Genomic DNA, 25,815 nt, shown 5'->3' on the forward strand with positions numbered 1-25,815 from the left:
GAACTAGACAAGAGGTAAATGTTTACTTTGTGACTTTTTTTTTTTTTTTTTTTTTTCTGAAATGTCTATTTCAGTGTAATAATAATGCATTTTATTTTGCAGTAAGGATGATGTTTCACTTCAGGAAAAATGCTATGTATGTACAGTAGTAAGATCAAACTCACATTTTAAGCAATTTTTATTTTCTTACACCTTCCAGAATGTTCTGTAAAGCTTACACATTAATGTAATAAACAAGTTTGCCTTTAAACAGTCCTCAAATATTTACTAGAATTCCTTAGTTCCAAATTAAATACTCATAATTAATGTATTTTAAATCAAGTGTTTTGTTGACACACGTAGTATTGTAATCAATCTGTCTTCTTTCCATTGTCTAATTGTCTGCAAACTGAGTATCAAGCAACTACAGAAGAACAGAATTTAGTGTAAACACTGTATTTTGGCAATTCATGTTGAACGAGGTGCAGATTCACAGCTTCACTTTTTGAAATAAAAAAAAAAAGCATTTCAAAAAACTATTGAATAAAAGTCCAGCAGAAAAACAAATAAATCACTTCAAGAGGCTAGCTGATGTTTTTCAGAAGTGGCACACACTACTAAGTTATAATACTTAGCATCTATATAGTACTTCATGTGTTTAAAGTGCTATACGAATGCTATCTAGACAAAATGTAACCAGGATCCAAATCGGGAGTGAATGGTGATCAGATGAATGGCACGATGACAGCAAAATGTAACATAGTTACTACAGTGAGACTAAGTGCTTCATAAATTAGTTAGCTATACATAAATGATAATGACCACATAATTTTCAAGGGGAATGTATAAATATGAAATTATTACCATTTATGGTATAGGTTTCTGTGACCACAGTGAATCGACACAGGAGCTGTAACTGGCTCCAAAGGTTTCAAATGTCTAACATGGAATTAACAGGGAACATAAGGAAACCATATCAGTGACAAACACAGCTCATTTCAACTGCTAATGTGAAAAACTTCAGACCTATCATCCTTATACATCAATGTGAATTCCGTGTTTTATAGACATTAATTCTCTAGTGCCTGTCAAATACATAATAAATGAACATAGATGAGGTAAAGATGCTGTTATTGCCACATACAGCCAGTATGGCAAAGGAGGAGTTTTTCCAAATGGGCAGATCCAGAGGCCGTGACGAATCCCATCACGAACATGATGAGAAGTCCAGGATATGAACAACATCCAAGGAAGAAAGCACCATGAGTCTTTAAGCCTGAAAAGGTGCATAATAAACTTTAACGTCAGAGCCACAACAGGAATCACAGTAGAACAGTGGAGAAGTGGTCTCTGGGGAAGATTCAGAGCAGCCTGCAGAAAAGAAAAATATAATTGGCAATGGCTACAATCATGACAAGCAAAAAGAGGTTTCATGGATGTTTACAGGTGTATTACCAAAGGGCCGAGTGGAAGCGCAAAGAAAAACATACCATTCCTTTCCACTGTGGCTATTCAAAGCCAACAATACGAACAGTCAGGTGTGTCAGAGCTGTGTACTGTCCTGTCAGTAGCAGGGCTAAGGGTGCTGGGACAGGTTTTTCTCTATTTTATGACATGAATCATGCATCCTACTGAGCAGTACCAGCAGCAGGAGAGGAAGGGAGAGAGATGAGGCACGCTGTTTGTCATCTAGTCACACGGCAAACAGGAACCTGCATAGTATGCTGCACCAATTACATATATTTAATTTCACAACAATGGAAAGGAAACCAATCATAAAATGCACTTGGAACATTTAATGTGCTTTATTGGCATTTACTCTCAAAAATTATCCTTTAGTTAATACCTGTGAAGTTGTACTGTTCTCTATTAAATACTGTCATGCCAGAAATTTCCAATTCAGCAAAAAATACCAAAGTTACATATATTTCACTTGCCTAAAATTTGCTCCATTAGCTTCCCACATGCTTGTTTGTGACACTCTTAGGTCACAAGGTAGTGACTAAGCTTAGTCCTGTTTAGGCGACAGGACTAAAAAGCTCACAAATAAAACAACAGCAACAAAAAATCTCAACAACTTTTAAAGGTATAGACCCAACTCCTTTAAGTTGCTGCAATGGGTACGTTTTCAGCAAATCTATTTTTGTTTCATACGAGCAGATTGTTCAGGGATTAGAGTAGAAAATCTTGTGATGGAGAAACTGTTTATCACCTACCTTACAAAGGCAATCAGATTTGTGTTACTGTCAGCTAAAATATATATATATTTGTAATTGCAGTACTGTCATCAGGCTTCCAAAATGCTGTTGCCCAAGTTCTGAGAGGATAGTCTGTTTTCTCTTTTACATTCTGTAACTAGATCAACATTTACATCCTTAAGTTGCCAAGCCCAACAGATGGAGAAGTAGTTCTGTTTGGCAATATAAGCTATTACATTCTTTCTCCTACCAAATTATTGCCCTTTAGATGATGAGATCTTAAAAAAAAAAAAATAGTATATTCTCTTCCTGCCTTACAACATCCAACCACCCCACAAAAAGTACAACATCCTTAGTTCTGAGGCTGAATCTATAAATTCAATTTTAAATTCATTGTCTGTGAAAAGCTTATCCTCCAATTCCAGAAATGCTCCTGTGCAGCCCAGGTTAGGTCAGCAGTGGCATGTTTAACAGCTCTGTTATGTATGTTTGCTGGTACAATCTTGTCTGCCACCACTAGCATTCTCTACGCTTTCACAAGCCGGTAAATCTTAAGTAGCAAGCTAGCAATTCCCACTTTTTTGTTCTGCAACAGAGTGTTTGGACCACAGGCCTGCAGGACTCTTGTCATTGAAGTCATGCCTGTACCTCATTCAACCCATCACGCCACTCTAGTTTATCAGCAAAGCCAAATGGCTTCAGTATCTTCCTCATTTAGAGCTAGTCAGTGAGACTGAGCACTGATTCTTATACTTTATACATTTGTGTGCAACTATATAAACTATTTGGAATACACAGAGGTACAAATTCCAACCAGCAAATTCTTTGTAGACTTCATATTTATTGCCAAAAATAATGTGGGCAAAAGGTTAGATCACATGCTGCTTGGTACACAAGTATTTGTCAGAGTAAACGTAAGTACTGCAGGTGACTATTTACCCTGAATACTCCAGAAAAAATAATGATGAAATTGTGAAATGCAGCCCACTAGCTAAATGGTCCAAGCAGCGAGCAGTGTCAGCAGGAACAAGAGGAGGAGTCTGTAGGTAGCAACCTGCAGTAGATGGCAATACTGCCTTGTGCGGCACTGAAGAGCTACTTCAATAAAGTAACCTATCATCAGATTTAATAGTTGTGATTAAGAAGATGATAATTAATTGTGTATAGCAATGTAAAAAGTACTACTGTTATAAATTAGTAACAGTGGAGTGGTTAGTTAAATAGATTTCTTAATTTATTAGTTTCTCAGTAACGTGTTGCATAAGCAACAAACACTGTAGTCTCGTAAAACAGTTACTCTCAGTCCTGCAATCCGGTAAGGGAGAATGAGAGTGGGAATAACAAATAAGCAGTAAAAAGGTAGTAAGTAATAAATCATACAGGCAACAGTCCGAAATTACAACATGAAACCAAAATTCGCATCGTATTAAGCTGAGGAAAGAAAAATCACACATCAAAATCAGGTTTAGCTAGCCAGGCAACAACACGGCAGAAAAGTTTATGGGGATTAGGTTAGATCACAAACTAAAAAGACTGCTGGCACAGAAGAAGACAAAACCCATAGCAGGATTTTTATGTTGTTTTAAAAAAGATAAAATTGTTGTATGCAATTTTTAGAAAAAAAAAAAAAAAAGAATTAAACTAGCAACTTAGCTCAAATTTAGGCTATTTTTGCTAAAATACTGTATGTGATTTCAGACAGGGCACTTTAAAGAAAATTTAAGCAAAAGCCAATCCAAAGGAGACCAGAAAAATGGCAGGACATTTAAAAATCACAAATCCAGGCCCTTCAGCCTTTACTCAGTGAGTTACTTAGTTAAGAGAGTTATTGTAAAGCACGATGTCTTTTCAAGTTGCAAAAATAACACTGTTAAAGATCTACATCCCTGATTTAGAAACCTACACAAGACAGTTTACAGGTAAATATCCTTTATTAACCCAATTAATATATGGAGGAGAGTGGAGTAAGGTAGGCGAGAGACTTTGACAGGGCCTTTGGGCATCTTGCCTTCTCCTTACTTCAGCTATGTAAGTGTGGCTACTCAATGGCTACTCTTCTGCATGCTGCGCTTGCATTCCTAATTTGTAAAAAAATTAAAAAAAAAAATGGAGAGAGAACAGCAACTGGACATTTTTTCCAGACAGGCATTAAAGAAAACTAGATCTAACCATGTACATCAGTAATTTATGTTCAATACTAGAAATACATATATATATATATTATATATATATATATATATATATATATATATATGCTTGGAAAATGAAAAAGAAAACAAAGGAAGAAATTAACTGATATAATTCCAATAATTAACTTTGTTTGGGACACAAGGGGCAGGCTACACAACCATTCTCCATCATGGAAAGTGTAAGCATATTTAACCTTGCCTCACTGGAGGCAGTAAGGAGGCAGGTCACCTCCCAGCTCCATGATACAATGCCCAATTTTCTGCACTACCACTGATGAAGAGCGCCATCTAGTCGTCATTATTAAGAAAAAATACCCGTGATAAGTACCAGAAAAAGTAGCAAGAACATTTTAGTATTTTTTATAACTTTTTAGTCATTCATTACTTGCGCTTACTGATTTTGAAATAAGGAATAAATGTGAGAATAATTAGGTTTAAATACTGTACTAAAATGTCAATATTACATGACTCATTAAACAAACTTTCCTTTTCTTTATCTAGTTTTCTAATTTTATGGCATTTCCACATGCAAAAAGTACAGAAAAGGCTAGAACCAGGGGGTGCCTAGGGAAGAACCACCCCGGGCACCAGTACATGCTGAGGACCAACGGTGCAGAAAGCAGCTTTGCAGAGCAGGCCCTGGGTGTCCTTGTGGAAGGAAGCTGAACAGCAGCCAGCAGCGTGCCCGTGCCGCAGAGAAGGCAAGAGGTGTCCTGGGCTGCCCTGCTGAGCGCTGCCAGCAGGCGGAGCGAGGCGATTCCCCCCCCCTCTCCTCAGCACTGGTAAGGCCACCTCCACAGTACTGTGCCCAGTTCCGGGCCCCCCAGCGCACGGGAGAGGTGGAGCTGTGGAAGATAGCATCCGATGAAGGGCCACTGTGATAACTAAGGGACTGAAGGAGCCCTCCCCATTGGAGGAAAGGCTGAGAGATCTGGGACTGTTCAGCCTGGAGAAGAAAAGGCTGAAGGGGGCAGATCTCACTCATCAAGGTCTAAAAATATCTGAAGGAAGGGTGCAGACAGGACAGAGACAGCCTCTTTCCGTGGGGCTCAGTGCTAGGATGACAAAAACAGAGGCAAACAGGCACAAAGTGGAGCACAGGAGGTTCCCTTTGAACGTCAAGAAGCACCTCTGTGCTGACAGAGCCTGGGCACAGATTGCCCAGAGAGGATGGGGACTCTCTTTCCTTGGAGATCTTAAAAATTCACCTGGACATGGACCGGGGCACCCTGCTGGTGGTGTCCCTGTCTGAGCAGGGGTCAGACCAGCTGGCCTCCAAAGGCACCTTCCAACTTCAGCCATCCCACAATGCTGTGAAAATGTCCTCTTTGTCAAAGAGGAATAAAACTGATCATATTAGAAAGTCCATCGAACCTACCAATAGGAAAACACCTTTTATTTACAATAAATACTGATACTGCACACAAATAAAAAATCTGTTTTCCCACTGGAAGTCTGATTTTTACATCTCAACTATAAACAATAATGTTTCTTGCATATATCTCTCTCTTACATATTTTTTTCAAAAAGGTAAACCATTTTGGATTGTTGTTCTTTAAATAAAGGATTGCAAAGAACAGCAATTTCCTGCCTCTGTGTCCTAAAAACTGTGTCGTCTGTCACCCATGTGAGCAGTTTAACACTACTCTGAGCAAGCAGGAAGAGAAGACAAAGACTGTTGAACAACTTATGCTCTGGTTGAATAAATAAGTTTCCTCTTCTGTACGAAGTAGCACATATGCATACATATGCTAGCAACACTGTAGCAATGCCTGGTTACAAGCAGAGTGCCATGGCTTCAGGGGTGGGGACCCTGAGCTGGTCCAGCCAGGGCTTGTGGATGGAGCAAATGTTTTGGAGAGCTTACAGAACAGACTATTGTTTCAGGGAAAGCTGAGCACAGGTGGTTGGAGCACACAAGGATATATGTATGTGTGTCTGTAGGGGAGTGGGAACAGGACACACCGAAAACACAGGAGAACCCCTGAGAAAGAAAGCCACAAACTGGTAAACTCATTCTACTGATAAACTGTGTCCTAACAGGCAGTTCTGGAAATGGAGGATGATTACATATATTCTTTAGCAGGAGCCAATTCACTTTTTTCCTTTTATTAACCAGTTTGACACTTGCTTGATTTTCTTTTACAACCAACTGTATTTAAGGACTATCTCAGATTGTTTTTTTAAAGGTGAGCAGGCTATATACATATTGATGGTTTGTGGGAGAAATGTTTATAGAGTTGCCTAAAACTAAACCTCCTACTGCTCAGTACGACTGGTTGAGTGAAACAAAATATCAGCTGGATGATCTGTTTTCCAGATTTCTACTCCTTACAGTAAACAGAAATGGAATAATCCACTTTATACACAAAGTGTGCATGGCAGTACTTAAATGTTTAATTTGGATAACCAAACAAGTATACGATATGCATAAGATACCATGGAAAGAGGCTTTCAGAACTTTTTTTTTCAGAGCCTTGTAAGGGGTAGAACCTAACAACGGATGTGTTTCTTCATTTTAAAACCACAACAATTGTATAAAAATATGAATTGGCATATGTATTTTTAAAGTGCATCTAATTAAAGTATAATTGAAGCTTTTTTGTTGTTCAGGATATGGTAGATGAACAATAAAAATGAGCTGCCACCGATCTATTCACTTACCTTTAATGACAGGGAGCCAGCAAGGAAGAAGTGGTCCACATCAATGACAGAGGCAAGGAAGCCAGCCAGGGTGACTTCCGTGAAGTCGCTTTTCTTCCTGAGTCCGATCACTATTGCCCAGGACCACATTCCTAGTATACCGTGCACTGCATTATCAGAGAATGCTCGGAGCCAGTCATTTTGCTGAATGAAGGAAAACTGCAGAAGCCTGTCTGCAGCAAAGCAGAATATTCCCAAACCTAGACTAGAAATAACTGAAGCTGTGCTGAAAGTTTGGAGGAGAGCATGGGCCTTTTCAGTCTCAGACGCCATGGCAAAGACCACGTCACAGCACACAAAATGTCATCAGGATATACACTGCGCATTGTCCCACGTATCTTCAATTGTTCTGCAAATGTCAGAAAGAACAAAGTATTAAAGCAAGAAATCATTAGCACAAAGCATTTGTCATCACAGCTACAAATAAGCATAAGAAAACAATGTTTGCATTTAATATTCCTATGGAAGCTTTGATTTTAGTCAAGTTCATTTAGGTGACAACTCTAAATTAAAATGCTTGTCCTGTTCCAATCAGCACACACACCTTTGTAACACAGAAAGCTCTAACTCCGCTTTTTGAAACACAGTTTCACAAAGTAACTTGAGCCTATGATAATACACTGAATATATTTCAAGATTCCTCCTGGCCTTAAATTCATTATATTCATCAAATTAAATCCATTCCACTATAACAACAGGAAAAAAAGTAATCAGTTTTAAGGATTCCTAGGACTGATGCTCAAAAAATCTAAAATCCTTATGTGCCAGAACAGTTAAACTCAAATTTATAATCTATAATTCTATTCTCAATATTTTTCATAGCTTGTAAACAAATTTATTATTGCCATGGTACCCCTCTCTGACCTTGTTTATTCCAGGGTAAATAAGATTCTCAATTAGAATAAACATTAGGAACACCAGAAACACTATACCATCCTCTCTGTTGATGATAAACACAAAAAGACAACGCCCTTAAATCAAGCAGAGGTAACCAAAACTAACTTTGTACAGAGCAAAACTAAGTGTGCTTTTCCTCCACCTCCTAAGTGCTCCAGCAGCAAACTCTACGGTTACTTCTAGGACTCCTCTACTATTTGTCATGTTACCTTCAGAACAGCTCTTTCTGCAGAACTTATAAAAGAACCAATCCCAGACATTTTAGCTTTCAAAAGTTGACCACTATAACTTGAAAATAAAGGCATTGCTGTAAGTATTAATAATCACTTAAAATCCCTTAAACAATATTTATGCTAAACAATATTGATGTTTATGTAATTGTAACAAAACCCTCTTGCACAAGATTATTTCTGGGAATAATTACTCTGACCTTAAAAATAAATTTCAAAAGGAATCCAAGGTCCAAAAAGGCCCTCCTGTAGAAGCAACTACAAAATACCTGGGTTATAAAGAGAAAGTACTCATTTTAATGATAACACTAAATAAAATAAAGTAAAAAAAAATCTGCTTACAACCAATGTATTCCCTAGCATTGTGATGTTAAACAGGCACTGAAAAGCAGACTTTAAAGAACAGTATTGATTCTAACTATCCAACTATTATGATGTTCTGTACTTCTGTGAAGCTCCATCCCTGGCAGTGCTCAAGGCCAGGCTGGATGGGGCTTTGGGCAACCTGGGCTGGTGGGAGGTGTCCCTGCCCATGGCAGGGGGTTGGAACTGGGTGGTCTTTAAGATCCCTTCCAACCCAAACCGCTCTGTGGTTCTGTGACAGAGCACAGTTTCAGAGCCTGCATCCTAAGACACTGCTATTTTTTTGCAAAACATTAAATCTTGATAATTCCTTTCAGAATGTATTGGACCTTCTTTAGAAATGAAGGCTTCTAATAACATTGATAGACAGTATTTTAGGATTTTAATTATTATTAATCACAAGCCCAGAAAATATAAAACATTTTTTTCTGGCTTATTTACATGCCTATTTATTGTAGAATTATCCACAAGACATGACAACTGGCATTAATCTTTATAGAAAAAAAATTCACTGAAGCATTTATTTGGAAAAGGTTAAAAAAAGAAAAGAACATATGAATAATACATGGTCTTTGCATACACATGAAAAGAAGTGGGTCAAGTTTAGAGCCTGTTAACCATGACTACACCTCTTCTGAATAAATATACAAAGTATTTCCTGAAACACTGGAACTGTTGTTTTTTGAGAAGTGATTTATAATATACTGCATATTTCTGAATAAACTATTTTTCAAGGAAAAAAATCACAATATCATCAAAAAATGTTTCTTTTACATAGGCACCATGACAGATTGGATTTTATTTAAAATTATCATAAAATCTGTTTTAGAATACAATCTGGTGAGAACTGATGTAGCAACATATCCTTAAAAAACACACTGATATTCAGAGCCAAACTCACCATGGGACTAGGAGAATACATTTTTTCCCATTGCAGTTGCTTTATTCCAGTAGAAAATGTGGTCTATGTCTTAGAGCTGAGCGTCTCCGCTTACTGAATCCAGTCCAGTCCAGTGCAGGGAAGACGAAATGCAGTTTCTTCTGTGCCTAAATAAATCAAAGAAATCAATAAATTAAATAAAGTCTATGCGTGGTCAGTCCAGCTAACATACTGAAGATTTAGGGTGGGTCTACATTAAACACATGCACATGACAGTTGATATAGTACTGCTGTTTAGAGCTGTCACCGCTCATGACATTTTTATATGGGATAAAGCATTCAGCATAATCTCTGTCTATACTCCTCAAATTAAATTTTACAGATATATTTAATTTCTTTTATGGAAACTTGAAAAAATAATTTCAACAAATGCATAGTTGTCTTTGTAAATTACTGATCTAAGAAGATGTTTATATTAAGGCTGCAAATATGTATTTGGGGAAACATCTGACATTACGATGCCTTCAATCTCCTGGCATAAGAAAAAAATAAAAATCCAATGGCTAAAAGTAGCAATTAGAAATGTTATTACTCTCCAAAATTTTTGCTACAATTTAGCAAAATACATGAATACAAATAGAAATTAAATGTCTAAAATTCTATTGTCCGTTTTATAAGAGAAGTCAAAAGATCACATTGATCCTTTAGAATTCCATAATCTCCTCAAGAGTATTTATTTATTTATAATTTAATAGTGGATATTAATCTATGTGAAAAACTTCATAAAATATTATTATCCCTTAAGACACATGCTCAAACTGTTAATGTGTTACCTCCTGGAAAAGCAGATATGAGCACAAAACAATCTGTGAAGAACTAATAATGCAAATATTTTGGGTCTGAAAATTATAATGCATTATGGGGCTCAGAGGGTTGAAGGAGGTCAAAGAGGAAAGCAGACAAAAGCTCACAAGACATCTGCAGAATTCCACAATACTGAGGAAGGAACTGAATTAAAATCACACAGAAACAAAGGAGGAAACAAACAAACAAGTGAGCAAGCAAGCAAACACAAAATGAGAAATCTGCAGTTTTTAATTAAATTGTTTCTTTCAGGGACCATAAATCAAAGTGTTTGAAAAGAGCCCTCCCAAGCTACCAAAATGCAGCCCTCCTCCAACAGCTCTTTGGAACTGAGATGAATTTGAGGGGGAAGAAAGAGTTGAAAGGAATATCTTAAAAGTATGCAGCAGCTGGAAACAAATCGCAGTGCTAGCCAGTGGAAGAAATTTTCGTTTGTCATCCTACATCAAAAAAATAAATAAAAAAGTAAGGTTTATTTATTACCCTAATTAATTACTACTATACCATTTGGATCATAAACAGCTAATCCAATTTAGGATTAAAATACAGCCCTTCTGTGTAACTGAACTGGGGGATGAAGGAAAGACGAGCATGCGGCAGGCAGGCATGTAAAATTAGGGGGATCAGCAACAATTTCTGCCCGGAGGTGGGGGTACTCTTTGTTTAAAGGCAGAGCAGCCAAAGCTCCCCCCGAAGATCTCTCCTCGGTCATCAAGGAACACAAATGTAGTCACCTTTATGGCAAAAAAACGCAATTAGGAGCGTTTCGGAAGCTAACATGAGAGAGCCGGGCAGCACCCCGCTCCCTTTTCCGACGGTTACACCTGACGAGCCGCCCGCAGCGCTCCCCGCCAGTCACCACACGGGAACGTCACCGCAGCTCCCTCCGAGGACGCCCCTCCGAAATGCCGACACCTGCCTGCGGAGCCCCTCGGCCCACCGGGACCCCCGAACCCGCCTCGGGCGAGGCGCAGCCCGAGTCTCCCGCCGGCCCCGGCGCCCACCTGAAGAGCGGCCGCCGCCGGCAACCCCCGGCGCCCTGTCCCGCCTCCGCCCCATGAGAAGAAGCGGAGGCGGGCGCCCTGCCGCCGCCGGGCCCGCGGGCATGCGCGGCCGCGGAGCAGGCTGGGAGCGCGGCTGAGGGAGGTGCCCGCCCGCCCTTCTCCTCCTCCTCCTCTTTCTCCCTCTCCTCTTCCTCAGCGGGCCCCACGCTGGAGTGAGAGGAGCGGGAACTGGGGCTGCGGCGAAACTCGGAGCGACACCGATGGGTTTATGAGCATTCCTGACGAGATTGAGTAAAACAACAAAACAAACAAAAACCCAACGCCTAAAGGCTAGTCACTGACCATGCATAAAACAACAACAACAAAAAAAAACACAAAACAGTACTGACTAAAACATGCCTTTTATTAGAAAACAATAGGTATAAATCTTTTGGGCAACTTTATCCAATACAGAGTCACTGTGGTGACTTTAATACTTAACTACTTAGTGTCAGTTTCTGGACAAAAGCACGTTTTTACCGTTAAAATGCCTGCCCCAAGTTACCCCGACAAGTTTTAACCAGGTTGGTCACACAAACCTCTACAAAGGTACACAACTTGAACAGACATTCGTACACTCAGACGTAGTACTGTCAGGTCAGCTCTCATATTTATCCAGCCATGCCCCACTGTTTGGCCCCTAATTTTCTCCTATCCACATTATACAATTGCGGTATTACAGTAACAAATTACACATGTTGCTGGTCTGGCAAGGCATTTAACTGCTGCAGTCTCATCCTTCATCCCTCTTACGCTTCAAAACCTCTTCAGACATAGCTGGGACACCTCCTAGGAGGATACAACATATTACAGATCTTCACTTCCCAGAAGCAGCAAGCAGAGATTCAATATCTTGAATTATTTTAGAGGTTTTTTCCAAAGCCTCCAAGATGCACCCTTCATTGAGTTCTTCAGTATCACTCCTATTTTCTGTTTTTCCAATGGCAGTTGTAGATGGATTGTTTTTCGCAGCAGATATCCTTTCTGGAACATTGCTATTATCCAATAAATCTAGCATGAGTTTGTCAAGAAAAATTCAAAGCCTTCTTCCTAATAACGAGAAAAACGCTTTGCCATATTGTAGTCATGATTCTGCATTACAGAGGATCACCACAGTAATAACATAAAACTAAAAAATGCTAACGTTTCTAGAAAATGTCTTTAACTAAGGCTTCTATTAGCTCAATAGTTAATTTAAAGGAAACTGATGTTACTTTGCATAAAAACATTAAGTTTCATAGCATGTATGTTTTTTCATCCTAATAAAATTAAAAGCTAGAATAAAGAGAGGTTTACACTGCCTTTAAAATAAAAATAATAATAATAATAAAAAAGGCACTGCATACTTTGTGAGCTGGTTGGACAATCCTGAGGTAGGTGATGAACAAGATAATATCTTACTGCAACAACATGCCAAAAGGCAATTCTACCATCCCTCTTTCAAGAACAGATTAGCAGATGGTTTTAGTGAAATTAATATATAATCTATTCATAATGTATATATTATATATAATGAACAGTGAAATGCAATACCCATTACAGGAATTCCCTGTTTTGTTAATATTTTTATTTTGTTTTGTACTCTGTTTTTATTTCCAGTTATGTTGTAAAGGAATTGAACAAGATTAATGAGAATACAGTAAGTGACTTAAAAAGGTGCTTTTAAGAAGTAAGTAAAGTAGTAAAAAGCAGGTGAGAACACAACAGAGAGCTTCTGATGTTCTGAAAATGCAGGTCTGAATACACAGATGAACAACAGAATATCAACATGAAAATCTTCATGGCTTTCAAAAGGATACAGTTAAATCTCTGTATTTTTTCAAGCTCAGCATCAGCAGACCTGTCCAAGAAAATAAAGATTTGAATCCTAGTATCTAAAAAGCTTCTCAACAGTACTTTTGTACACCAGATTTTAATTTAAATTCTCAGAAATACATAAAATTAGAAAGAGGACTCTAAGAGAAAAAAAGCATTTTTTTCACACTACTAGTCAATGGCTGCATTTGTCAATCATTTGTTTCTAAAAATCAAGGCTCATCTCTAAAAATAGTCTCTTTGCTGTATATTTATATGTGTGTAAATACAGATAAAATTTTTGTTTCACCATGTACTGCATCTTCTATAATGTGATAGGTGAATCTGTAATCGGATTCATATATCACATTTTTAATATCTGATTATGTAAGTATATGATGTCACTAGACCTTTGGTCAGTAGCATTTATTAAGAAGGACAAATACATAACAGATCCAGATGTCATTTAAAAGTTCACAGTACTATTTTGGACAGCTTGCTGTTCTGTGAAAAGTTGCCTTTCTTAATTTAGTTTCTCATTTTCACTTTGCAAGATATTATTTCTATAACATTAATCTTATGGTAATATTTGACAAGGTCACCATCATTCTATTTTTAAACTAAGGCAGGCAGAAGCAACATGAAACAAACTTCACCTAGAATCACTGAGAAATCTGAAGTCACACAAAATAAAAGGATTTACAGTTTTCTTTTTGGATCCTTAGGAAATGCTGTCTATAAAATTCAGAGTTTATAGTCTTTTTGAGTTTAATTTTCAACATTATTGAGCATAAAAATGAGTACCAATTTTTTTCAGTTACAGAGTGTGCAGTACATTCAGGAGTCTCTTTGCTTTCATTCAAACTTCTGCACCATTCTATTACTGTTGTGATGTATCTGTTAACATGAAAAAAAAGTTATTTACATGAGAAATACACTATTAATTCAAGATAGAAACAAACGAACAAAAAAAAAGGCATTAAGCAATGAACTTGGATTCAGAAAAAAAAAAAAAAAAAAAAAAGACTAAAATTCTAGCCTTTTCCCCTGTGTTTCTTTGCCCTTTTTGGATTCACACTTTTTAAAAAGAATATCCTTCATATTTAAATCTATACAGTCACAGAAAATTATAACAAAGCCATCTGATTTGAAATGAATAGTGTACAAATGTTAATTTTTGTGTATGCTTATCTGCTTGCTAAAATGCAGCAGAGCAAGCTTCTGATGATTTGCATAATAAGGCTGCAATTAGAGCAAGCAGATTAGAGAAAGCAGTCTGTAGGCAGAGGTCAATATCTGTAATAAAGCAAAAATTGGATAAAGTGCTTTTCAGCTCTAGATGCCAGCTTTATACAGCACAAAAATATTTTTTTGCTTACCCACTGATTTAAGTGCCAAGTTGGAGCTCTAGTTTGAGGTTGGCAGATTTAATTTTTTTAAAGACATTACATTTCCATAACAATTATACTGGAATGACTGTATGCAGTGATCGTGAGTCATACAGGTCCTGAATCTTAGCCAGATATGTGTTTTTTATCATTACGTGTTTTGGGGCTTTTTTTTTCCTCCAATGTATTTCCAAAAATAAAAAACAAACAACATTTCTTCATATAAAAGGGTTTGCTTAGAATTCTTTAATATTTAACTTTAATTTTTTAAATCACTTATACCTTTCATAGATTCCAGGATGACTTATTTCTATTAGCTGCTGTACCCCATCAGGAGTAGTTAGTTTACACCAACCTACATTTTCATTTACCTTAGAAGGAAAAAAATATATATTAGTATTAATTCTCTGCTGCAATCTAAAGAAAAAAAAAAAAAAAAAAAAAAAAGCAAGTGAATAACATTTGCTAATTTAAGCATTAAATTATCTGTGAACACTCCAATTTAAACAGTTAAAGTTTGTGTTTTGCTATAAGTTTCTTATATTCTGCTATCACAAATGTGGGGGGAAAAAAAGGAAAATCTGGCATGGACCAATACTGTTTTTTGTGCTGTTTGACAATAAATTATTTCCAAAAATGTGTAGGGATTTTTCCAAACTTGTAGTACTTTCGCTTCTTCCTACTTTTATCATTAATGAGTGTACTGATTTGAGCTGGCTCACATCATAAAGTTACAACATCTTTTAAGAAGCTAAGTATCACACTTTTATTGTTTATAGTACACATATCCTCAGGAACATCTTTTTGTGTCTAGTCACCATAGGGTAAAAGCAAAGAGATGGAAGCCAAAAGTCTCAGCAGTCAACTTTAAATTCCACTCTGACATAATTTTCTCTGTAGTGCCATTTTACCACTACTGCTATTTTCACCACTTTGTAGTGCAAAAGTCAACATAATATTTTTACTTCAATATTCAGTAGATTTTAAAAAAAAAAAAGAAAAAAAAAATTGTAATCCCATATCCACAAGGTTACTCCTGAGCAATTTTTTCACTATTCAGTTGCTCAGTTATAGATATTTTGAAATAACACCAGCACCAACAAAGAAACACCCCCTTCTTACACTGATATGAGTGACTTTTTAAAAGGATGCAATTTTATTTATCTTTTAGGCATGAATTATGCACTAAAATATTTTTCCTCCTCAGTTTCTGGGTAAAATACTCACAATACCTGGTGCTGTCTTCATGTAGTTCTATGTAGTTCTATGTCTATTATACCAGCTTGGGAGTAAGCCATGGCAGAAAACTGCTTTGAATCATGACTCTATCAAAATAGATCAATTTGTATTTTATAGACAGAAAAACTCTTGATTTACTTTCCCCATTAGTTTCCTAATAACAGTTTTTAATGAAGAGTTTTAAGAATAATCATTTCTATAAGCCGTGAGTTACCTGAATCTTTCTACAGCCAGAGCTGAAATCCCAGACCATATTCAAGGTGATTCCATCCCTAAAAGTAGCATGGACTTTATAGTCTGAGTATACAAGAAGTCTTCCAATGCTGGGAATAACCTTTTCACCCAGCAAAACAGGCAACATTTCCCGTCCATCTGTCTCAGGCACCTAGAACCAAACAAGTACATTAAAAAAAAAAAAAAAAAAAAAGAGGAAATGTCACAGCTGGTTGTATCTCTGTCAGATTTTCATGTTTTTCTAGACCACAAGCAGCTCTCTTTATCATGCAATTCCTTGCTTTCTGCTTCACCAATTCACCATAGCAGTCTGTGGTGATGGTTCCCAGCTATATACCTTTTCATCTTTGCTTACAGGATGTGCTCATGATTTTCCCTCTAGAATTGGTCCTACTCCCTATAGCACATACAGTCATCTTTGTAACATGGGAAGATTTATAAATCTTCAGCTACATACCATCTTCCAGCAGCAGAGATGATAGTTATGAATTAATGATAGTTTTGTCTTGTAGCAGTACTGAAGCATTCTGAAGAAAAAAAAAAAAAAAATAGCATCTCCTACACGTCTGTGATCTTTGTTCTGTAAGTTACAGATGTCCCCAGTGATATTATTATAAATTCATTTAATTTTCACACTTAATAATAAGTACCACATGTAATTTTAATTACTGTCCTTTCACAGTGAGAGGAGTTAATATAACAACAATGAAGGAGAAAAGTAAGTTACTTGGTTGCCTGAGTAATGATGGAGGATATAGAATATGGACTTCCTGGTACATCAGGAGGAAGACTGTTTACTGAATACATCTTTTCTTCTCTCTACAGTAAAGAGCAGAACAAGCAGTAGTTATTTATAGGTACTGTAGCATGATAAAGCTAGTTATAATCTTGAAAGAGTTTAAATTTCTGTCCTCCCAGACAACTCTAACCACATTTAAATTAATCCCAGAAGACAGGTAGCTCCTTGAAAAGCTAAAATAAACACACAAACACAAACAAAAAATGCAGTTGTATCCATCCCTTAAGTCTAAGACATGTTCACAGCTTCCTTAAACTCAGCCTGGACCAATAGGTTATTTTACAGGGAGTAACTAAGTTTCTTAGTAACCACTGAGTAACTAAGTTTTACTACAAGTTAGAGGCTAGGTTCAAAGGGTACAGATTTGATCCTTTATGCTGCTTTAAAAATACAAATATCCAAATCTAGGAACAGAAGAAAAAAACATTGAAATTAGCGCACACAACTCAAAAAACATTTTTTTTTTAAAAAAAAAAAAAAGTTAAGAAACTTTTAAGTTAAGAAATAGAAGTTTTAGCCATGCTTGAATTACCTGAACAACAATGTAGGGTCATGACTTTAGACTACATATCCAAATGTCTTAAAACATAGCTGCTAAATTGAAGGAATCCTGAACATATTTTTAAACAGTTTTATTCCTACCTTGTTTGTTCCTTTCTGGATTGCATAATGCACAAAATAGTTTCCCAAAAAAGCTCCTTCAGACTTCAAAAATGATTCATCACCAGGATAAATTTCTGCAATGTTTCTTTTGCCATGGATAAATCTAAGTGAAATAACAATACTTTTAACAAGTATTTAAAATGCTGTATCAATAGACAGTACAGAAGAAAGCATTAAACACACACATTTTCAACAATTCTCACAAGAAAAACTTTCTACTGTTTCACAAACAGTAGAACACATCAATTATTTTTTTGGGTAATTAGCATTAGCAAGCCATTTTTGCAGGGTGGAGGTGGGGACAGGATTAGCATGTTCAGAAGGAGAACCTTGTCTTGAGGTATCTCACAAAAGATGTTCAATGCCCATTCCACTGAACACAAAATATAGTAATGCAAAAGAAGGAAAAGATGTCTTCAGGGGACCAGCCCTAACAGGTGTATGCAGAAAACAAACAAACAAACAAGCTGTAGAACTGAATGCTTCCTAAACAACTAGTCTTTATTTCTGCTGTACCTCTGGTTTTCTTTTTGTTGTTGTTGTTGTTGTTTGTTTTCACTAAGATTGCCAGTCTTTTTCCTGTGATCTTGAAGTGTTAAGCTTACTTAATGACTCAATTCTGCACCATGTAGTCAGATGCCTAAACTTCAGTAATGGGACTTTAAAACTAAGTATTACTGGGTCTTGTAAGACTTAGTATGGCTACTCACCATACTTCCGAAGAAATAAGTTATAGTACTGAAAACACTCACAAAAACTTTGTTCAGATTAGATAAAAATTTAGGAATTCCACTGAGAAAAAGAAACACAACAGAGCGTGTGGCAGAAAAATGAAAACTTTAAAGACTGATTATATTTTTATCAAAAGCTTTTAAATACTGATAGCAACTGTGGCATTTTCAAAGTTTGTATACCAGATTTGAGGAGCCTACTTTACAAAAATTCTTATTTAAATACAAACAAACAGAACATATGGACAAGCTGAGTTGCCAGGAAAATCCACAGTAGAGTTTAGCTGCCTGTAACATGGGAATTACATGGGTTACCAAGACAAGCATTTCTAAAACGTGAAATCATTAGCATCAACAGAAGTGATGTAATTTGGAAAAAAAAAAAAAAGGCAATGTAATTGTCAGTGAAGTCAGTGGAAGTTACAGTTGTCTAGTTAAGTCTCTAAGAAACCAGATCAGTTCTTTAAAAGCCTAAAATATGATTTCAAAATCTTTGTGTTAGGCATACCTGCTTTGAGACCTGGAGCTACACTGTATTAGAGAATGTGAAGCAAAATTTAAGCTCTGTCTTTAAGCTCTAAGAAAAAACAAATGGCAGCAATTAATAGAATCTTCCATAAAGATTGTGTACAATGTTTAAAGGAACAGTAAAGGGACAAAGTGGGACATTTTATCTTGAAGTTTAATTCCCATACAAATGAAGTCTTCCAAAAATGAAATGCATGACTTCCTTCATACCTATAAAAAATACCTTCGCACCATACAATTTCAATTAGCTGAGGGTATGAATACATTCCAGAATCTTGCTTCTTTTGTAGAAAAAAGTCACAGAAACTCCACCTGTATAAAATACAGTAAGAACTTCAGTAAGATTGAATGCGTTGTGTTTTTTTTTTCTTGGCTGATAATCATTTCTGTATCCTAAACAGAAATATTGTTCTATACTAAAACAGATGCATGCACAACTACGCAAAAGAAAATAGGCCACATATTTCCAATGTCCTCTAGTTCCTAGGATACCTAACTAGTAACCAGTTGCTAGTTACCAAATTTATTTTCTCAAACCTACAATTATTTTTTCAACTGTTTTTAGCATGGCTGACAGAGAATATATGTCACTGTCCCACTTCAGAAGTATCATCTATTCAGAACCAAAACAAAAACAGAAACTCAAACCCCAGCATGGTGTTCTTTTTCAGTACTCTCTTTCTCATTTACAAAGCATATCAGAAATGTTTTTTTTCCCCTCTGGACTAAATAGTCTTTATTCCTTGACAGTAGGATAAAGAATGTTGGTTTCACAAAGTTCATATTTCAAGAAGTTGCTAATAAAATAAGGTATGATGGTATTTTTTCTTTTATTTCTTATAGTTAGATTTCAGTTATTTTGCTAAAGGTTGAAGTTCAGAATTGTAGACATATGTTAACAACTAAGACACAAACAGTTTAAATTACCTGTGTAAATGTGGTGCTCTGCAGCTTAGTGGCAAAGCTGCAGGCAAACGAGACACTGCTTCACATGCTTTGGGGTCTATGAAAACATCTGCTCCTATAGACGTATGGTTATTTCCCTCACATGTTTTCATTTCAGTCTTAACTGTATGCAAGTTATAGCACATTAATGCCAAAGACAAAGGGTATTTCCATTCTTCTGGGTAAGAGGAAACAGACCAACACTGTGTAACCCATGTGTATTCATAAGAACAATTTGTATAAAACACAGGAACTCTATCTTTTTGGTCCTTTGGTTTGGTTGGTTCTCTGTATTTTCCTTCAGCACTGCCATGTTCATTCTTTCTATTTTCTACTCTTGTTTGATCTGATGACATTTCTGGAAGAGAATTTTTACTTGATTTTCCATACTGATCTTCATTTTGATAGTTGCTGTTCTTTTGAGAGGAACGTGAATATGCTGCAGATGGTTGGCTGACTTTGCATAAGAACTCCACAGTGAATTCTTGCTGCAATTTTGACAGGTAAAGGTGGGCATAACCATCTAATGAGGAGATCTTCACATTGCCATTCTTTATACATCTCTTCAGGTCAGCAGTAACAGGGTCAGGCCATCTAACTTCTAAGATATCACTGAAAAGAATCTAATACAAGAAAAAGGGTTGAAATGTGCTTCGAAATAAAACTTACATGCTTGCCAGAAATTAGAATGGAGGGATTGTGAGTTTTTTGAAATAATTCATGTCTTCTGCACCCTGACATATGGCATGAAACATTAGTCTGTATTTATTTGCACACAGGAACTCAGAATATCTATCATTCAAATCATCTTCCTCCTGTTCTAACAGGATTATTTCTAACAATACGCTTATAATTTAATACCCATTCATAAACCAGAAAGATGCATGGCCAATTGACCAGGCATAACTGCCCACTGACAGCTATTTCAAACTTGCTAAGAAACACTGAAGAAAAAGCTCAAGATCAAGAAATGATCAAGATTATTATGCTGATCATATCTGTTATCAGTGGAGTTCATGCAAAGTCCACATTAAAATTGTGTACACTGAAATGCCACATAGTCTGAATTATTCTACTTATAATATTACGCTTGTAAAATGGCATATAATGTACCTTTATATGTTCTTACCAAAACTGAAATTTATTTGCAAATTATTTGTTCTTACCCAAACAGAAAGCATTTGCAGCACTGTAAACTTACATAATCACACAGTACTGAAGATAAAGTTACACAGCTATTGCTGGAACGTGGATAGAATGTATTTCTGAAGCATAATTTGAAATATGACGATGGTTTTAGACACTTAGATAGCATTTCAGAATTCTCCAAAGAATAGCCTCATCTTACTCCAGTAAGCTGCACTTTCTTGTAGTGCAGCTTGCTACTTCAATTAGAACTTTTGTCCAAAATAAATAAGAAGTATTTTCACAGAGTACACCCTTGTGCTATCTCTTCTGTAAAGATGAAGCAGATGATTCTCAACAAATTGCTCCAAACAAACACTGCCTCTACCTCAATCCCCAGGCTATAGCTTTGCCAAAGAGGTGGTATAGCTAAATACAACTTAGAAAATGCACTAATCACATTCTGAAAGAAAAACAACAAAAAAAAAAGTCAAGATAGAGAGTGTTTTTCTAGCCATCTGCAAAAGTTCTGCCCTAAAAGGACAAATATTTGTTTGCATTGTTGTTATGCCTGATCACTGCACAGGAAATATTTACTCTGCTCTCATTTGGAGACTCCAGGTAAAGTACCAGGTCCTACATGAACAAAGAAATACAAACCCACTTCAAATAAGGTCTGAAAAAATCTCTTAGCAAAAGAGTATTCATTCAGTTTAATCAGCTTTGTCCCACTTGACTGTTTGCTGTTTCAGCTGGGACTGAGTTAATTTGTTCATCGTAGCTGGTGTGGTGCTGTGCTTTGGATTTAGGATGAGAATAATGCTGATAACACACAGATGTCTTAGTTGCTGCAGGGCGGTGTTTTCATAGAGCCGAGGACATTTCAGCTCCTTGTGCAACCCTGTCAGAGAGGGGGCTGGGAGTGTACGAGGTGCTGGAAGGGACACAGCCAGGACAGCTGGGCCAGGCTGGCCAAAGGGGTGTCCCACATCGTCTGGCTTCATGCTGAACAATAAGATGGGGGGAGTCGGGGGTGGGAGGGTCAGGGGCAACATGACTGCTTGGGGACTGTCTGGGCATCAGTCAGCAGGTAGTAAGCAACAGCATTATACATGAGTTGTTTTGTACGTCCATTCATTCATTTCCTATTAAGCTGTCTTTACCTCAACCCATAGGTTTTACTTTGTTTTTCACCCCGATACTCTTCCTCAACCCACTGGGGGCAGGGCAGTGAGCGAACAGCAGTATTGTGCTGAGCTGCCTGCCAGGTTAAACCACAGCACTGATCTTAAATCAAACCAGAAGCATACTTCTGCCCAGAGTCCAATAAAAATGAAACTTGGCAACAGGAGCGTATTAGCAAGGTGAAAACATCTGCCAAAGATATTTAGGGCTAGCTAAAAATGAAAATTGACCATAAAGAATTGCAAAAGGACCCTAAAAAAATTCAAGGCTGCAGATAGCTATTTCATGGAGATAAATGGAATGTGATATAAATGAAGAAAAGCAATCCTAACGTTACATACAGAAGGATGGGCTCTGACCTGACTATTACCACCAGGAATGACATATTGGTGTAATGACTGACTGAAAAGATATTCTTTGACAGCAATATATCACATGCTACAAATTTCTAGGAAATTAACTAGATATTAAAAACAAAACAAACAAAAAACATCATCATCAACAACAACAAGCACAACAAAACATACAACTACTGCTGAATAGATTTATGGTTAATCTGCATGTTCAAAACTATGTAAAGCTACAAGCAGTCCACTCAACTGGTAGGATCCCCCTTGTCAAGCTAGAGATACAGGTGGTCAGCAAGGCCAAACAGAGCCTAAGTGAATGGCATTGCTTTGAATTTAAGCATAAGTGAAGTAATACAGTGTAACTGTAGATGCATTTTTGTAGGCAGCAGCCCTATAAAAATAGTATCATCACTGCTATTAACAGGTCACAGACCTTATGCTAACTGTGCCTTAAGATAACTCGTGCCAGGTCCCAGAGTGGCTTGTTAGGCTCGTGACCACCTTGTTACGAGAACTTGCTGTGTGTACTTGGAGCTTGATATCTGGTATCTCTTGCTATACTGTACAGCTTACGTGTGGCAATAAGCAAAGGCCTTGAAAATATGGGCACTGGTGGAAAACAGAGGGCACAGAAAAACAAGCTGATTGTAAATTGCTGGTCAGCAAGGGAGTAGAACATCAGAAGCTACAAGAAAAACAACATTCTTGCTTTAAGGAAAGCAGTTGTGGCTAAACCAAGAGAAAAAGAGCCCAGCAAAAAAGCCACTTACTGTGGCTTTGGAAAATTACTCCTCAGCATCCTGAAGCAGGTAGTGCAGGTGGAAAGTATGGTTAGGAACTGTCTAGAAACTCAGACATGTTATAGAAGAAGATCCTGAATCAGAAGGTGGGAGGTTACCCGCTATTGCACACAGCTGAGCATCAACTCTGTGTGCATGCATAGTGCATATACGATATGACTGTTCAGGTCTCACTGCTGTAAGTATGTACTGATAGTCAATGTGTAACAAATAAACATTAGCACAAAGTGTGCTGCTAATGGAATGTCAGTCCAATGCCGGCGATTTATCAGTCTTTTAAAGAACGTGAAATATCTGGGTTTTAGTCCTACTATTATTACCAGGTAAAATCTGTACTGTTTGGCTGTAAAGGATATGCAGGACTAAGGATAAAAGACTAAGCAAAATTTAAAACTAATTTGAAACAGTATTCTAAGTGAGTTGAGAAATGCATGAACCAAACTGTATGCTGTTGGTCTTCAGGGCCTGTAGTCACACACATGTGTGTAGGATTCTGTAAGCCCCCTTTGTCAGCGTACCTGGGCAGCTCAGTTTACAGAAGTGCCGTGCATAAAACTTACAGTCTTTCTTTCTGGGGATATAAGACGTGAAGGTAAGTACGGCCGAGAGGAAAACTTGTTCCGGAAATCTAGAGCTCGTGCAACTTGTTCCTAATTAAACAAGAAGACAAAAAATTACTGCCACGGGTTTTCTAGAGGCGTTATCAGACCGAGCCCTCTTCCCTTCCTTAGGGGCGCCGAGGCAATGCCCCGCATCTCTCGGAGGCGCCCCCCGCCCCGCTCCTCTCCCCGGCCGCCGCGTACCCTGTGGGCGCTGAGGACGAAGGCGACCCGTCGGCGGCAGGTCTCTGCCGGCTGCAGGGGGTGTGCGGCGGCGGGCAGTGCCTCCTCGTACAGGTACTCGGAGCCGCAAGGCGACAGCACCAGGCGGGCTCCCCCCGCGCAGCGCACCTCCACGGAGCCGTCCCCGAGCAGCGCCGTCAGTCCCAACGCCGCCATGGCGACCGAGGGAGGGCGGCCCGCCGGGCGGGAAAGGCAGGGCCGGGCCGCCCAGCTCCCTCAGCACACACCGCCGTTTTAAGTCTTTGCTTTCATTTGTTTATTTATTTAATACGGCTATTTGGTGGTAACAGCCCCTTTGTGCGGCTCCCGCTTGCGGTGCTGGCCAGGCGCCGCCGCGCCCGCCGTGTGTGTTTGTGGCGGCGTTTCTGAGGCGCCGGTTTCTCCAGTCTTGGCGTGGGGGCTGTGAGAAAAGCGGGCGGATAAAACAAGAATGAAAACGGATAGCTCTATAAACAGAGTTTAGTGCTGTTTGAAGTCGTGGCTTTCGATAACGAGGAGAGAGAAATACGTGGGTTAAAACCCATAAATGAAAATTAGCAAATGAGCAAATGCCCTGACTGCTTCCTGTGCTACTTTAAGACCCATCTTTCGACACGTGTGTTTGCACAGAGGACAGCTGCCTGGAGAACTGTTGCAGTACCTGCTGGTATTGGTACTTGCCCTCCCCCCTTCAGCCTGTAAGCGGCTGAGTAATTCCTTAATTAATTTCCTCCACATGTTAACGTCTCTGGAAAATGAGGAGGCGGCTTGGGTGACAGGATTGAGAAAACAGATCGCCGATCTACAACATAGCCCAAGGACAGATTACAAATAAATATTTCTCTTGTGACTGCTGTTTTACATACATATACTGAAATCTAATCCATGTACTTACTCGTAGTGGAATCTCAGAAGCCCTAGCTGAATAAAGATTTGACAAATAAATTTCTCAAGGGCCAATTTATAGTAGAGTTTGCCTTTTTGGAAGATATGCACATTATCACCACTATCCACCTTTACAGTTTAATCAAAGCTATTTTAAATAGAATGAGTTTGCAGTTAAAGGACAATTCATTACCAATGCCTGGTTAAAGCACTAAGTAAATGTAATTCATGATCTTTTGCCATAAAATGCCATTCTAGATCACATGGTTCATCTAGTTGTAAAAATCATTCCTTACCTTTGAAAGTACAGGTTTCTTAGATCAATATGTGACCATGGAACTGCGTACAGAAGAAATTTCCATCCTCTGCTGAAAAAGCAGTCGCAGAAGGAAGGTCAGCTTGCAGTCAAGTGGCTACAGATACAAGCACACACTGAAATAAATCTGGTTCTATTTGTAATACTGTTTTTAATTACTATTTTTACTATTTACTATTTTGGATTATGAATTATTTTTATCCCTTTTATTGTAAAATCAGTGTAAAGATAATGGGTTTTAAAGTAAGCACATATAAGACTTGGTAGGACTGGACTAGTGTTCAGAAATGCAGATTCAAGTCCTAGTTGAGCTTTTAATTATTTGTATTCAATCATTTAAAACACAAATAATAGTACTTCTCTGCTCTATTTTTTATTTATGGAAAATGCATATTTTTTGCTGGCAATTTCAGTGTTAAGGTAGGAACCCTAAACTTGGAAGCTGTGGAAGCAGGTCAAGTAGACTGAAGTAGAGGTGACAAGCAGTTCAGGAATATATTTACATACACATACAGTACTCTTCTCAACTTTTGGCTAGAATGGCATTTTTCTGTACTTTGATCAACTAGTAGGAACCATGCACATAACATGGATAATTAGAACTATAATCATGTCAAAAAGAAGCAAAGTTGCAAACTTGAGCTATCACTAATTGCATAAATGAGT

At 37.8% G+C, this 25,815-nt stretch overlaps 2 protein-coding genes across 4 annotated transcripts; both read right to left on the reverse strand.

Moving 5' to 3' along the window:
* Positions 1–160: 160 nt before the first annotated feature.
* Positions 161–11,437, reverse strand: TMEM267 (transmembrane protein 267). Of its 3 annotated transcripts, XM_035310412.1 has the most exons (5): positions 11,308–11,437; positions 9,461–9,606; positions 8,466–8,504; positions 7,031–7,418; positions 161–1,350 (listed from the first exon to the last, which is right to left on the reverse strand). In XM_035310412.1, the coding sequence occupies exons 4-5, from the start codon at positions 7,340–7,342 to the stop codon at positions 1,015–1,017; spliced, it is 648 nt and encodes a 215-aa protein (XP_035166303.1). In that variant the 5' UTR covers positions 7,343–7,418; positions 8,466–8,504; positions 9,461–9,606; positions 11,308–11,437; the 3' UTR covers positions 161–1,014. The 3 variants fall into 3 exon arrangements, with proteins under 3 accessions (XP_035166303.1, XP_035166301.1, XP_035166302.1); XM_035310410.1 differs by lacking the exon at positions 8,466–8,504; XM_035310411.1 differs by lacking the exons at positions 8,466–8,504; positions 11,308–11,437 and adding an exon at positions 10,273–10,858.
* Positions 11,438–11,689: 252 nt separating this feature from the next.
* CZH5orf34 (chromosome Z C5orf34 homolog) lies at positions 11,690–24,278 on the reverse strand. The gene is made up of 12 exons (XM_035310960.1): positions 23,931–24,278; positions 23,688–23,777; positions 19,650–20,290; positions 18,933–19,034; positions 17,443–17,566; positions 16,729–16,820; positions 16,459–16,528; positions 15,982–16,152; positions 14,811–14,899; positions 13,945–14,037; positions 13,146–13,186; positions 11,690–12,357 (listed from the first exon to the last, which is right to left on the reverse strand). Exons 1-12 carry the CDS (start codon positions 24,123–24,125, stop codon positions 12,164–12,166), a joined length of 1,902 nt encoding a protein of 633 aa, XP_035166851.1. The 5' UTR covers positions 24,126–24,278; the 3' UTR covers positions 11,690–12,163.
* Positions 24,279–25,815: the final 1,537 nt, after the last annotated feature.

Source organism: Oxyura jamaicensis, chromosome Z (assembly GCF_011077185.1).
Source record: "Oxyura jamaicensis isolate SHBP4307 breed ruddy duck chromosome Z, BPBGC_Ojam_1.0, whole genome shotgun sequence".
In the NCBI taxonomy this organism is placed as follows: domain Eukaryota; kingdom Metazoa; phylum Chordata; class Aves; order Anseriformes; family Anatidae; genus Oxyura; species Oxyura jamaicensis.

Bases quoted from the DNA above. Each gene is read 5' to 3' on its own strand.
- TMEM267 (XM_035310410.1), bottom strand. From the start codon at position 7,342: ATGGCGTCTGAGACTGAAAAGGCCCATGCTCTCCTCCAAACTTTCAGC. The intron at 1,351-7,030 runs GTAAGTGAATAG...TCTTTTCTGCAG, and splicing joins CTGGCTCCCTGTCATTAAAG to GCTGCTCTGAATCTTCCCCA.
- CZH5orf34 (XM_035310960.1), bottom strand. From the start codon at position 24,125: ATGGCGGCGTTGGGACTGACGGCGCTGCTCGGGGACGGCTCCGTGGAG. The intron at 19,035-19,649 runs GTAATTTAAACT...TATTTTATACAG, and splicing joins AGAGCACCACATTTACACAG to GTGGAGTTTCTGTGACTTTT. The intron at 16,529-16,728 runs GTAACTTACTTT...TTTTTTCTTCAG, and splicing joins ATCATTACTCAGGCAACCAA to AATGCTTCAGTACTGCTACA.